The sequence below is a fragment of the Hippoglossus hippoglossus genome, chromosome 18 (genome assembly GCF_009819705.1).
Source record: "Hippoglossus hippoglossus isolate fHipHip1 chromosome 18, fHipHip1.pri, whole genome shotgun sequence".
Classification (NCBI taxonomy): Eukaryota; Metazoa; Chordata; class Actinopteri; order Pleuronectiformes; family Pleuronectidae; genus Hippoglossus; species Hippoglossus hippoglossus.
The window spans coordinates 9874019-9887848 of NC_047168.1; the positions used below are offsets into that span (position 1 = coordinate 9874019).

The 13830-nt window shown below is 42.9% G+C and overlaps 1 protein-coding gene and 1 long non-coding RNA gene across 5 annotated transcripts in view; both read right to left on the reverse strand.

Moving 5' to 3' along the window:
- Positions 1-389: 389 nt before the first annotated feature.
- LOC117779422 (RNA-binding protein with multiple splicing-like) overlaps positions 390-13830 on the reverse strand; it is a 36654-nt gene continuing 23213 nt past the window's right edge. For 2 of the 4 annotated variants that reach the window (XM_034615618.1, XM_034615616.1), the window contains 3 exons: positions 11601-11664; positions 4434-4554; positions 390-3373 (listed from right to left, as the gene is read on the reverse strand). In XM_034615618.1, the coding sequence (XP_034471509.1) occupies positions 4518-4554; positions 11601-11664 (101 nt within the window). In that variant the 3' untranslated portion in view covers positions 390-3373; positions 4434-4517. Of the gene's footprint in view, positions 3374-4433; positions 4555-11594; positions 11665-13830 lie in introns of all 4 variants that reach the window. The other 2 variants (XM_034615617.1, XM_034615615.1) reach the window with 1 other exon arrangement.
- Positions 5459-9048, reverse strand: LOC117779424. The gene is made up of 3 exons (XR_004617008.1): positions 8515-9048; positions 7301-7917; positions 5459-7247 (listed from the first exon to the last, which is right to left on the reverse strand). It is a non-coding gene; the product is annotated as an uncharacterized LOC117779424 (long non-coding RNA).

The following is a 13830-nucleotide window of genomic DNA, read 5'->3' on the forward strand; positions in this document are numbered from 1 at the left end:
ACAAAGCTAGCTACCAACCTGAAGCTGTATTTCCCATGAAAACATCATGCTCGCTATTGTTTTTCCCCCTTTTTTAGATTTCACTTAAATTACAGCATTATCTTCGGGCAACATTACGTCTTTACTCCTAATTGAGGACATAACGGGGAGACAAAGAGAATTTCTTCTGAACTCAAAATCAAGAAATCGCGTCAGTAAAGCTGAATTCTCTATTTTTCATTTGACATTCCTATTTTGAATATTTATTTTGATGATGTAATAATATCACTATCTCCTCTTCTAACTGTGTCTTGTCAGTTTTGATACTCCAAACCTCTGTACATTTAAACGCTGAAGAATCACAATAACATTCACAGAGAGAACAAAAGTGTGTAATCACGACAACGAGGATGACGTCAATTTTTAATGGCGGACGGCCTGAAATGTCTTCATTTAACATTTTTATAAAAACTTCTCATTTTGATCACCTTTTTTTGGGGGAGTTTCAAACAAACACACCTCTGCAATTCACTGAAATACAGTTTCTCTCCTTACAGCGGCTAGAGTACATAAATATCAACAGTACTGTATGCATTTAAGGAAAAGAAAAGAACACACACATGCCGTGAACATGCACAGAAAACACACAGGTATGCACACGGTATACTGAAACGAGGGAGGAGTAGTTTTCATCTACGAAAGGAGGGATCATCATGTTCGTTTCCAGGAACTTCTGTACCGTACTGCTGACAAAATACACAAATCGATCCATTCGTTCAAAGAGCATGTTTTTCTCTGGATTTCACAGTGAAGATAAAACAGTATTCATATATCACATACAGTTTGTTCCAATCAGTCAGATACAAACACAAAATGAAGCTCTAGGAAAAAATGAACCCTACCGTAAAATGAATATACAATTAAACTTACAATAATACTTACAATGAATTATATGATGGGCATCTTCTATGAAATTCCAAAACTTGATACCCATTAAAAAACACACACACGCACACACACACACACACACCTTATAAATACTTAGAAATTTGGTGCCACACTCGGCGTCAAAAATGTCCGTAAAAGCAAAATCTGCTTAGAATCAGTCGATATGATGTGCGTGCATATTATCATTATTATTAATTACAAACACTGACTATATGATTCGACCAGTTCAACATGATTGTACACATCTGGGCTAAAACGTCACCGGGAAAAAGGTTGTTTCAGTTTTTTTTGATTGTCACATCACTGTGAAATGTGACTTCGCCTCGCCAGGAAAGTAAAAGTCTCACAGGTTTTTTGTTTTTGTGCAAATGTGACACGAACGAGAATTTTGGCGTCAAAATGTCACAGGAACATTATCGCTCGACATGTCGTACAGTAAAGACATTATTGCAGGCCCAGAACACACAAGATTACAAAAGATGTGTTGGGTTGTTTTTTTTTGCTCTCTGCGCTCCAATCACCAGTATGTAAATTCAGAATTTACAAAAGCAGGTTGAGTCACATTGGCTCCCTAAAAATAGACAAAAGAGACAAATTGCCTAAAGTGAATATCTTCTCCGTTTCAGAGTGGCTCTTTGGAGTGACACCAAAAGAGACATTAAGCAAATATAACGTCACACTTCATAAGAAATCAGATTGAGGACTACAAAGCAGTCAAAAAACGGAATAACTCCACTCGCCTAGAAAGCTCTCCAGTGTAAAAAAAAATGCCTTTGGTCTTTTATGTCTCCATACTGTGCTGCCGTCCTGCTGCTAGACAATGAAGAGACATCTTCCCTAATTATAGCAGGACTCAGTTTGCCATGTTTTGCAGTCTCTGGGGGACGGGGGGGGGGGTCACTCTTCCTTCACCACCGATGGCTTATTCCTGTCAATGCCTTTTTTGTTTTTACACGTCTGATTACGTCAAACTGCAAAATGATGAGTTGGATCAGGCGTCGACTGCTCGGTTGAACCACAGCACATCGGACTAATACGTTTTCCTTCATCGGGTAAAAGACGCCAACACAAAGACACACACGGGCAAATCTAAGTCCACACAGTATGTAGAGAAGACAAAAGCAAACCGACAGGGCTGCTTTGGTTTAGCAGGGAGACACGCCATTTTATAATGGCACTAAAGAGAGAGGGCCCAAAACAAAACCATAAACAGGAAAAGTTCCTCACACACTTCAACACAACATAAAACCAATCAAACATTTCAAACATCGTCTGGATTACAAAAATACCTTTTTGTATTTCTTTAAAATATCTAAAAATGTACAGCATTGTTTTTTTTTCTTCTTTTTTTTGCAAAGTCATGCTTCAACATGTATTTAATAATCATAATAACATTAATATGAATGATATACACAATAGTAATAATTATAGTAATATAATAACATTATCGAGCAGTGCTTTAGCCGCACGTCCACACGTTTAGCTCACGTCTGGCCTTGCAAAGTGACTGCATAATAAAAATGTATTGGCACCTCCTTTGGTGGGCTTGTCTTTACACTTGCATTACATACAGAACACAAAGCAAGAGAGCGGCTAATGTTGGGCTACGTCCACACTGATACGCTTAAGTTTTAAAACGGCTTTAAAAGAAATTATCACCGACCAGATGAGCGATTTCGCTGCGATTCAGATACGTACACACCTGAAAACTCATCACATGACCTTTTAGATATTGTGTAAATAGGAAGCAGATTGGATTTGGTTGCCTAGTTGCAGACAAACAACAGTTCACAGTCCCATTCGCACTTATGGTCAGTTTAGAGTCTCCAATCAACCTAACCCCAATCGGCATGTCTTTGGACTGTGGGAGGAAGCTGGAGAAAACTCATGCAGACACGGGGAGAACATGCAAACTCCACACAAAAAGGCCCCGGCCGACCTAGGATTCAGACCATGAACCTTTTTGCTGTGAGGTGAGTTAACCACTGCACCACCATGCCACCTCAAAGGAGAAACAGCAAAACTAAGACCAGGGATTTCTTTTCTTGGACCAATGACAAGTTGGTACCCTTATATTTCATCACCCATGTTGCATTGACCACTGGGGATCGAGGCGGATGTGTTTGTTTGTTTTCTTCAGGGTCACGTGTAGCGTGGACGGCAGGCGTAAGCGTAGCAACAGCCATGTGTTTTCAAAACTTAAACGTACCAGTGTGGATTGTAGCCTCAGACAGTCACTGCAGTCGAGTGGTAAACAAAGGGGCGTGCCCGGTACCTTTTCACAGAGTGGTCAGTGGAGGTGGGGCCAAAGCACTGCCAGTAAATCTAGAGTATGTAACAGTATAAAAAAAGAGTTGGAGGGACTTTGGGGACGGTGGTGGGGGGTCTCGATGTGTGATGGAGGCTGGGGTCTAGAATGTCCTGAGGCCCATGAGGCTGCTGCTGCCTGAGAGAGAGACAGAGAGAGAGAGAGAGAGAGAGAGAGAGAGAGAAGGAGGAGGAGAGAGTCAGAAAGAAAAGGGGTGAGGTTGTCATGGTCACCGCACACAAACCTTGGGCACTAATGAAAACACAGGGGATCATGTGGAACTGGTGCAAGACTCACTCACACGCCTATTAAACCCACACACACACACACAAAGGTAGATATTGTATTGTAGACGCAAAAACACTAACACAAAATGTTTCTTGTGTTCTCCTCCATTTCTCACACTTGTCTCTGTGATGCCAAGACCACACACACAGACATACACACACACACACAAACACACTTTTATCCCACAAATAACACTGCGATGCTGGGTGTGTTTTCAAAACATTTTCTGTGGAACACACAAGAGATGAAAGTTGACACGCTGTCAATATGGCTCGGTGGGGTTATGTTCATGCCAGCAGATGTCGTTGGCAGTGCGATACTGCCCCCCCTCCCCCAAATAAATAAATAAATAAATAAACTGGGATTTCACAGCTTTTCCACAAAATCTACACACGGGGATCAACCCCTGTCCCAGGAGGCCGAGGCTCGCTGGTTTGGCAGTGAGGTGAGATTTACACCTTTTGTCCTCCCCTGCCGGGATCAATGTTGGGATCACCGTAAAGTCCGAGCCACAGATCCCGTTCAGACCTGGTATTAACATGCATCCTGAGGGACGGACAGCGCTAACTGCAGGTCTGAATGTGTCCTGAGATCCGATCAGTGTGTCCCAAACCACATGGTGGTCTGGGACACACGTGGCCAACTTCTTTTGAACAGAAATGCATGGACACATCTGTAAACTCAGTCTGGGTAAAAACAACATTATTTGATCTACCAGAACACAAATGACATCGATGACTATTTGCACGTAGAGCGGGGAAGTGAGATGCGATCACAAGCGGTCACAGGCGCCACATTCAGGACGCAGTTTAATACCAGATGTGATTCGATGAACTTAGCAGTCTCCACTAACGATTGAATCTCTCAGGACGGATGTTACCACCAAGTCTAACCAGGGCCTTCAACTCACCGACGGTACGCTGCTCCGAGTGCTGGAGTCAGGTCAGTCCTCCTTGCTTTTCTAATGGACATGAGAAGCAGTCAGCAACGCCCGTCACAGCCGGCCACGGCCACCATCACACATCAGGAACCTGGGGACACAGAGGGGAGAGAGTATTACTCACGGGATGGAGCTGCACTGCCGGTGGAGGGTTTTTGTTAAAGCTGGTTTTCTAAAGATGTTCAGATTCATGGTAAATCTGAGGCCATAGTTAGTTGTCCACAGTTTATGTATCCAGCCCATAGACTGTGTGTAAAGATGGACGACGCGTCTCCAGTTCCGTTTCACTGTCCAGGGACCAAACTAAAATATCCCGGATACGAGCGCTGCCATCTTGCTCATTTGGAGCCAGAGTATGTGCAGTAGAGATCGTCTCAGCTTTCAATCTTGACGTTTAAATCTGTTTTTTATAGCATCAAATAAATAATTAAAACCAAACTTAACATACAAATGAACACTTCTGAAACATCTGTGGGATAAGAACCACCAAAAGTGACAGAAACCGTCTTTGAGACTTTGACGTCGTGTCATCACTCTCTCTGCGTTTTCTATACAGTCTATGATCCACTGTATATTCATGATTGAGATTGTGATTATTCTGAAGGGATAAAGACAAGAAGTGCAGTGGCAGCTACTTCAAGCTCAGCGTCTCAAAGCTGCACCGAGACCAGACAGGATGTCATGGATCACATTTCAAACTGGGGGACTCGCAGGAGATGAATTAAAACAAGGGTGTTTTAAAATCAAAGCAGCATGAAGCCAAGATATGCTGAATATATCGGTGTCTCTCCATTCAAGTTATTTCAGGATACAAGGACCAGACTCCTATTTAAATGAATGTGGAGAGAGCAATAACAAAAATGTCGTTTCTCTTAAAAATATTTTTGGGGATAATTAGCGGCCGGGTAGGAATTGAACCTGCAGCTGCTCAAGTTTTAAATGTAATTATATTTACAATTATGTGTCCAACATTCATGCATCATTCCTGATTCAGTAATGTGCACATTGAAGTCATTCCTTGTTTAATGTTCGCTCTATAGCTTTGAGCCACACATTATTGAATTGATTTGAGAAAGTTGTCTCTTGTTCAAGCACATCAAAAAAATAATTGGTCATATTCACTGTCAGTCTATTCAAAGAAAAACGAGTGGGGCCGATCAGATTTCAGCTGGGACCAGTGCCCCCCTGACCCCACCGCTGGATTCCCCCCTGCTTCTACCAAACTCCTGAAACACTCCATCCTACACTTCCCATAATGCAACCTCCCTCATTAGATAGTTAGCGTCTGGTAAACGCCTACACCTTTCCAGCTTAACACCACCAGTCTGTGCAGCAGCCTTTTCAGTAATAATATGTAGACAACAAGCCCACGCACAGATTACTTCCAGTAAGTGACGTCTCTGAGGCAATTTTCACAGACTCCAGATCCACACACGAGAGAACACACAGCTGGTTTCTCACAGAACTCCATGTTACTTGTAAACTCGATCAGATGTGTAAAAAGTGGAGGAATGTGCATTTTAACAGGACAATTTTGCCAAATCTTTCAACCTCAGAGTCCAGCTGTGACGAACAGGAAATCAATATCTGCCTAACAACCATATCTCCCATGATGCCTCCCACCACCACCACCAGCACCACCACCAGCAGACCGAAGAGAAAGGTTACCCCTCTGACCCCCCGCACCAGCCCCCAGATGTATCACCAAAAATAGACATCTCTCCAAGACCGTGGTAGCTCGGGTTCAGGGGGAAAGAAACTCTTTGGAACAATAAACAATTAGTAAACCAAACATGACCTTAAGAGGAAAAAAAGAGAGAGACGGATGAAGGAAGAAGAGAGACAAGCTGGGAACTGTTCCCCCGTCCAGAGAGCAGTGTGTGTTTTGTATTTTTTTTCAAAGGGGCACGGCTGGCCAGGCTAATGCCCTGTTGCGCGTTCAATCAAGGGTGAGGGAATCGATGCGTCGTACTGCCGCTCGGCTAAGCTGATGCGACACATACTTGTAGACCGCGCTATTTGTACTGGCTGAGAGACGCCAAGGTTAAAGATTGGGTTGATCATTGAACACGTCTGTGTGGATTAGGAAGAGGTTTAGTGATCCGCTGGCTTAATGTGTTACATCCAATAACTCAGTCCCCGGCACATGATGTGAGATAGGTAAACAACAAGTGTTTGAGAATGTGAGCGGAGACTCGGTTTCTCGTGAACGTGTGCACTGGTTTGGATTGTTTCAGCTCGGCTTCCTTTAGCGAATGTTCCCGCCCGTGTTATCAGTGATCATTGATCTCGTGCTGCAGATGAAGGAGAGAGAAAGAAGCCTGGTTCGAATTTATACCCAACATTTGACAGTGCATTGCTCGAACTCTCCGCCATTCACCGTCAAGCCAACACTGATAACTTTTAAAAATTGTAATACATTTCTTTTCAGGGCATCACTGGTTTTATTCTGGCTGCTAACACTGAATCTGAATTGATTCCGACAGAGATAATTATATTATAGTTTAACTATCACAATGAATCACAATCACATCTTGGTCACAATTCTTTTATAATCCCATTTCTAAGGAATCCTTGAATCACAAAATCAATACAACTTCTACTATAGCAGCCTAGTGTAGGGTTTGAACAGAAGAAGGAATCCCATCATACTGGACTCTGCCACATCGACTTCACAGTGTTGTGTGGGTAGTCACATGCACACCCAGACGGACTTTCCAACCAAAACCAAGAACACGAGGAGCTCAGATCACGACACACATAAAAGGAGTGTGAACGCAATAACTACATTTTAATAATAATAATATTTATTGAATATAGTAACGCAGTACCAGTACCTACAAAAATCAAATCAATCTGTGCTAAAAAACTGCGTTAACATGCAATGATAATGTGAAGTTGACAAATAAGACCTATTTTTACTTCCTCTAACTGATTTTCACGTCATAAGGCCAGAAGGTAAACCATTAACCGCCTGATGTTAATCTGTAGCCAGCCTTCATCAATGGTTGGTGAAAGTGTAAAGCAGAGTCGATTTGTAGTCGAGGAGCAAAACCTCTGAATGGTCCTTTAAGAGCTCTACCTGTGCAGCACGGCCATGAAAAAGAGACCCTGACTGAAGCCCCTTTAATCTGGAGAAAAGCCCTTAGGCCCTGGCTGTGTTTCTCACATACCAGTGATGGCTGCTGGTGCTGGGTGGTGATGAACGCAGCTGCTGACATGTATCTAGCTCCCGAGACCCCGTGTGGGGACGAGGCCACGGTGTAGCTATGCTGTACAGTTGTGTGTGTGTGTTTTGTATCAGTGGGGGGTGAGGGGATAAAGTCCCACTTCCTTATTAGATGGGGCCCCAGCTGGCCCTCAGCTCTCCAGTGGGAGTTAGTCCAACATTGCACAGGAACCATTGGTTTTGTCGGGCTATTGGCCAAAAAGGTCCTCGGGGCAGGCAGCCAGACTGCGCGCGCACGCACACACGCACACGCACACACACACACACACACACACACACACACACACACACACACACACACACTACACTCCCCCACCATGTCTTGTCAGATGGAAAATCCGGATTACCTTGCCCTCCAGTTCACTAGGCATTAATGTCCACTATTAGGTTGTCTTTGGACCCAGTTCTGTGCCAGAGCATGAATGTCAAATATAATTCAGCTTCACAAACATTCAGATGAGTGACTGGGCTTAAGCCCCCGGTGGTACAATAACAAAAGCAGTTACAGTACAGTACGCTGCAAAGAAGCCGACCCTGAGTGTAGCGATGGCTTTAAAGACGAGGCACTGCTGTAAATAAAGTCGGCAAAAAGCCGCTTCCTGTGACAGTCAGGAGGTCAGGTGATTAGGACGACTCATTACAAGCCATGACTAAAGACTCCTGGTCAATAGTACACGTTCAGCTGTTGTGTCTCACACACACACACACACACACACACACACACACACACACACACACACACACACACACACACACACACACACACACACACACACACACACACACACACACACACACACACACACACACACACACACACACACACACACACACACACACACACACACACTTAAGTCTCCCGTGGATACACTTCCGAATTCGAGCCACATACTCTGGCCGTGAATGGTCCCCGTCCTTCAGATGCCCAGACGATCACTGACCGACCACAAGCCTCTCAGGGCTGCGGAGCTGTTTGAAATCCCATTGCGAAGGTTTACTGTCACTAACGGCCTTCGGCATGAGCAACAATTTACAAATGCTGATTTCTTTTTTCATTTCTTTTTGGGAGCGCACATGACTCGCCGACAAGCAGACAGATTTTTACAATGGTGGTGCAACACAGACAGCGTCTCTCTGCAACCTCAGTTCAAGTTTATTCTTGTCGTCCTGCCGCTTTCACAAGAGCTTCGGTTCGCGGATTGCGTTGCACAAATAAATCACAGCCTTCACATCAAGACAGTAGCTGTGTGTCTAACATGACATAGCATCCATTTAACATGGAGGATGAGCTGAATAACACAAGGTCTGTATAAATGATAAATCTGCACATGGGACTAACTCAAAACTGACAGTTTTCAAATCGGGATTTCTTTTATATTGGGATTGCAAGACAGATACAGTGAAAGATGAACACAAGAGCCTGACAGATAAGGAGCTGGGGTCCTGATTACGATACTGATATATAACAATAAATACAACTTGTGTGTTGTGTTGAAAACTGGAGCTGAAACTTTCTTAAAGAGCCAGTTCCTAAGGGCCCCGCCTCCTCTTTGTTTGCACCTTCAACGACAACATGCGTTTCCAGAGACAGCTTTCAAGAGTAATGGAACGGGGCAGATTCTGGATACACACGGAACTGCTGAATTATTCAAGTGTAATTTGTAAATGCTGTGAGCAGCACAAACAAATCTCCCTGCACCTCCATTGTACAGAGAGAGAACAATCGGAATAAAATGAGCAGAAATCATAAAGAAAAGGTGTTCACTGTAACGTGTATGCAGTTGAGAGTGCTCGACTTCGAGAGGCACATAATATAAACTACATAATCTCAGTGTGCTGCATTTGTGTGCATGTATCTACTGCAGTGGCCTGTAATTATCACAGCATTCTGACTGGATGTCTCAACTTCACTTCACCCTGCACCGTGAGCCGGATGTGGGGATGTTGTTGTTTCATACAGGGGCTAATATCCACTGGGGCAGCCCGACCGACCAAATGACTTCCTTCTGGTTTGATAGGGTAGTAATTATTTCCTCCAAGCCCCTCCCTTCTCCACTCCCTTCCTCTTTTGCCCCCCTGACAGAGATGAAATCCCCAAAACATCAAATTACTCCAACAGCTCTTTTTTTTTTTTTTTTTATCTCTTTCAGTGTGTTTGGATGTCTGGAAGAAAGCTCTGACGCAGGGTGAGAGGGAGACGGCAGAGGACTCGCATCAATCAACAGCCTGATGGATGTTAGCCTCCATAGCTACTCCCGCCTCCCACCCGCTCCCCGCTCGCTCCCTAAGGGGTCGGGGAGAACATGTTCCTTCCTGTCCCAAGACGTTGAAGGGAGGGTGCTGGTGACAGTGTGACTGGCGCCGAGCGCAAATGCACACAGTCAGTCGACACAGATACACAAAGCAGCAGGGGGATTTGTCGTGCTTTGTGTTTTTTTCTCTCTTTTCTTTCCTGCGAGCACAACAGAAAGAAGAGAGGAACACATATGGCGTACCTCAGGAGTGGTTACGGCCGACTAATGAACTTATCAAAGCGCTTATTAGAAACCAGCAGCTTCGAGTACTCTCTGCACTCTCCGCTGAAATTATTTAATCTGTAATTCGTTTTGTAACGGAGCCCAGAGCTAATCAATTTTTAATAAAGATTCATAAAAGTAGCCCTTCCGGCAGTGCCCAGGTACCTCAGCGGTTCATAGTGCATATCCAACGTTTACGACCTTTCGGAGCATCACGTCCGCCGCCTCGTTCTGTCCCATCTCCTTTACAATCCTCCACTGTGTACTTCGTCACAATGCACAAATGCCAAAAAAACACTTTCTAAATTAAAAAATGTATTTCATTCTGCCAGGGTTTGACAAAATGACAAACACGCCATAATATCCGCTGTATGGTACCCAACACTATTATAGGACAATATTCAGTGTTTATTATAGCAATGTTAGAACATGGGCATGATAAAAAATAAAACTCTTCCTCACATACAATAACAATAAATATCAGGCGGCAGATCTGTGGAACCAATAACTTTGACTGATCCTGCACCAAAACAACTCAACTTAATCTCGTTTCAGGAGGCGATAAGATCATTTTGGAAAATTAAAATCAATTACAATCACTGGTGGAACAAGTACTCAGATCATTAAAACTCCTCAACAGTTGTTTTGACTGTAGAATGTGGCAGAAGCTGCTCGTACTGACAAACCCACCTAATTATCGCTCTCAGCACTCGAGTAAATCCACTGAGTGACTTTCGCCACTGGTTATAATAACTTTACCTATCAAAGCAGCTCATTTGAGCATTTTAGACATATTTGCTGACTTCTACTCCGTCTGTTTTACTGAAACATCGGCGCCGGAGCTCGTTGCACATTCCGTTTGACTTGCCGCCTTTGATGCCCGAGATCAAGCGTCACTTCAATGGGAGAAGTGGAGCCTCTGTACCCTGTGACCCGAGCGGGGGAAAATAATGGAGTTCCCCTTTAAATTGTACCTTTCATCTCGTATGATGCCGTGCGAGGAGCGGCCGCGGTTTAATTGACCGACTGGATTTAACACGTCCACATTTACTCCACATAACAGGCTAATTTGTTTTGTGTTAGCGAGAAGTATGTGCTCACCGGCAGAAACGTGACTAATTAGTTGGTTAGTGAGATGGAGGTTTTTTTCACGTGAGGTTTGAGGGTATGAAAGAGGGCGCTCACTTGACGCACACACGCCACGTGCACGGAGTAAAACCCTGTGATATTCCCGACATATGTTTAGGAATATCTCTGCGCCTGTTTAAACAAAGTGTCATAACATTTACCGAAGTTATTTTATGGCAAGGCCCGATGTACACGTCTTTGTCAAAGCAGGGTTAGGGCAGAGTGTGTGTGTGTGAGTGTGTGTGAGTTGTTACTCACACATACTTCAGCAGAACTGCCTGGACTTCCATCCCTGAGGAGTTCCATCTGCAGGTGGGAGCCAGCGAATCTAAACAAACAGTCAAACTCACATTAACACACATACAAATGATATGACTACACAATTTATATTCATACAAACTTTAATGTTCCAGTAAATATTAAGTGTACTGGCACCTTTTAAACACTGTAATCTCAAGGACATGTACTGCACAATAATGGTTTCACATTTAATACAAAAATTAAATAATTCCCTTATTTGTTGAGAGTTTCAAAATTGATAAAACTCTGATTTCTGTACGGTAAATACGAAGTTACAGCGAGGAACCATAGAATGTATATAAAGATGGACGATGCACATCCACCTCCTAAGTGAAAATGTCGCACTCTTCCTCTAACTTATACTTTTAATTTCACATGTATAAAACAGTAAGCTGTGAATATCTGTAACAAACAAGTTGCTGTCTCATAAAGATGAATTGACTCATGCATTCCACACTGTGAAATCACCTTGTATTCAAATGAAGTTCACATGTCACACAACAGAAGGACTTATTGTGTTTCTACTTTGCAAACAGATGCTAACAGTTAGCAGCAATCCCACATCCACTGTGCCCTCACTGGAGAGGATGCCAGCATCTCAATGAGCCAGAGAGCTGAGCTCATGTTAACATAAATTAGATTTGATCAGTTACTCGTGTGTGTGTGTGTGTGTGTGTGTGTGTGTGTGTGTGTGTGTGTGTGTGTGTGTGTGTGTGTGTGTGTGTGTGTGTGTGTGTGTGTGTGTGTGTGTGTGTGTGTGTGTGTGTGTGTGTGTGTGTGTGTGTGTGTGTGTGTGTGTGTGTGTGTGTGTGTGGGGGCTTTAGCTGTTTATATCCACATTTAATACCTCACATCAGCATCTACTCTGGGTCAGAAGAGGATGCGAGATGCTAACCTAACACACTATTAAAAATCACAAGTCTGGATTTCCTTTGTGCGTCCGTGTGTGAGCTCACATGTGGAAAAATACCAGCTAGGCAGAATCAACTCATTTCAAATTCTGACATCATCTGAGCTTCAGCTTCAGTGTCTTTGCTAGGGGGCCTTTATACTTAAATAACCTTGGTATCTGCGTTATACAGTACGCTGAAATACACTCTATATATAGAGAGATAAAAGACAACACACAACAGATACTGAACATTTCGAGCTTAAAATACTTCAAAGAACTGACAGATCAATGCAAGATTGAAACCCAATCAACAACGAAAAAAAGAGTCAGAAATAGTATATCTAATAGTGAGATCTAATCGGGGTCGGCCGGTAGCAAACAGGCTTCATGAGAAGAATTTCAAGAGATCAATAAGGAATTCTTATGTGAGCTCGCAGTGGAGCTGTGCAGCTTAGAAGACCTTGATAAACTGGATCACGGTTGGTGGAGAAAAAGTGGGTTTTAATTAATGAAGTAGGTGGTGATCAAATGATGATGCAAACCTTTTAAAAGAGCTGCAGCTTTCAGTAATGTGTGCGTGTGTGTCAGTGAGTGAGAGAGAGTGATTTAAATAAAGTGACATGATATGAGACGTTATTGATTCACAAAGACTGTAAGCTGTTGTTGTAGATGTTACACTTTGACACAATCTTAATTTTATAGAAAATTATGCTTATCTCAATCAACTAGGTGCTTTCAAGTAGTTTTTTTGAATACCCAGGAATGTTTTAATTGTTATATTGATGACTTATTTGTAGTTTTCACGATTTCAAGGCAGAAACAGAAGTACCATTTAAAAAATACTTCGGTTTGGGGAAGTTTTATTTCTTAGCTCAGAGTCAGAAGACTAGTGATTGGTTGCAATCAGGATAAACAGGTGATTCCAACTTCTATTGTTTAAAAATGTACTATTTGGAATTTCAGAAAATCTTGTTATTTATACAAAAATGTCCTTCTTTGAGGTCTTACGGGTCAGATTAACACAAACAGTTCGAGGGTTTTGTGAAGAGTGAGATTAGTTTGATTCCTGGAAGTTAATGGGATCAGGTATCAGCTCCGCTCAAGAGAGAGCATCATCATTACAAGCTAAAACGCACTACAGCCTGCAAATTAAATATTTATGGTAAAAAGGTCAGAGATTTCACCATCAGTAGGCAAATTCAATTATGTCCGATTCCTAATTCATTTCCTGCTTCCGTTGAGAACATGACTGACAAGATCATAGTATGAAGCTATAATGCAACTGTTAAAGTGGGTGTAGAG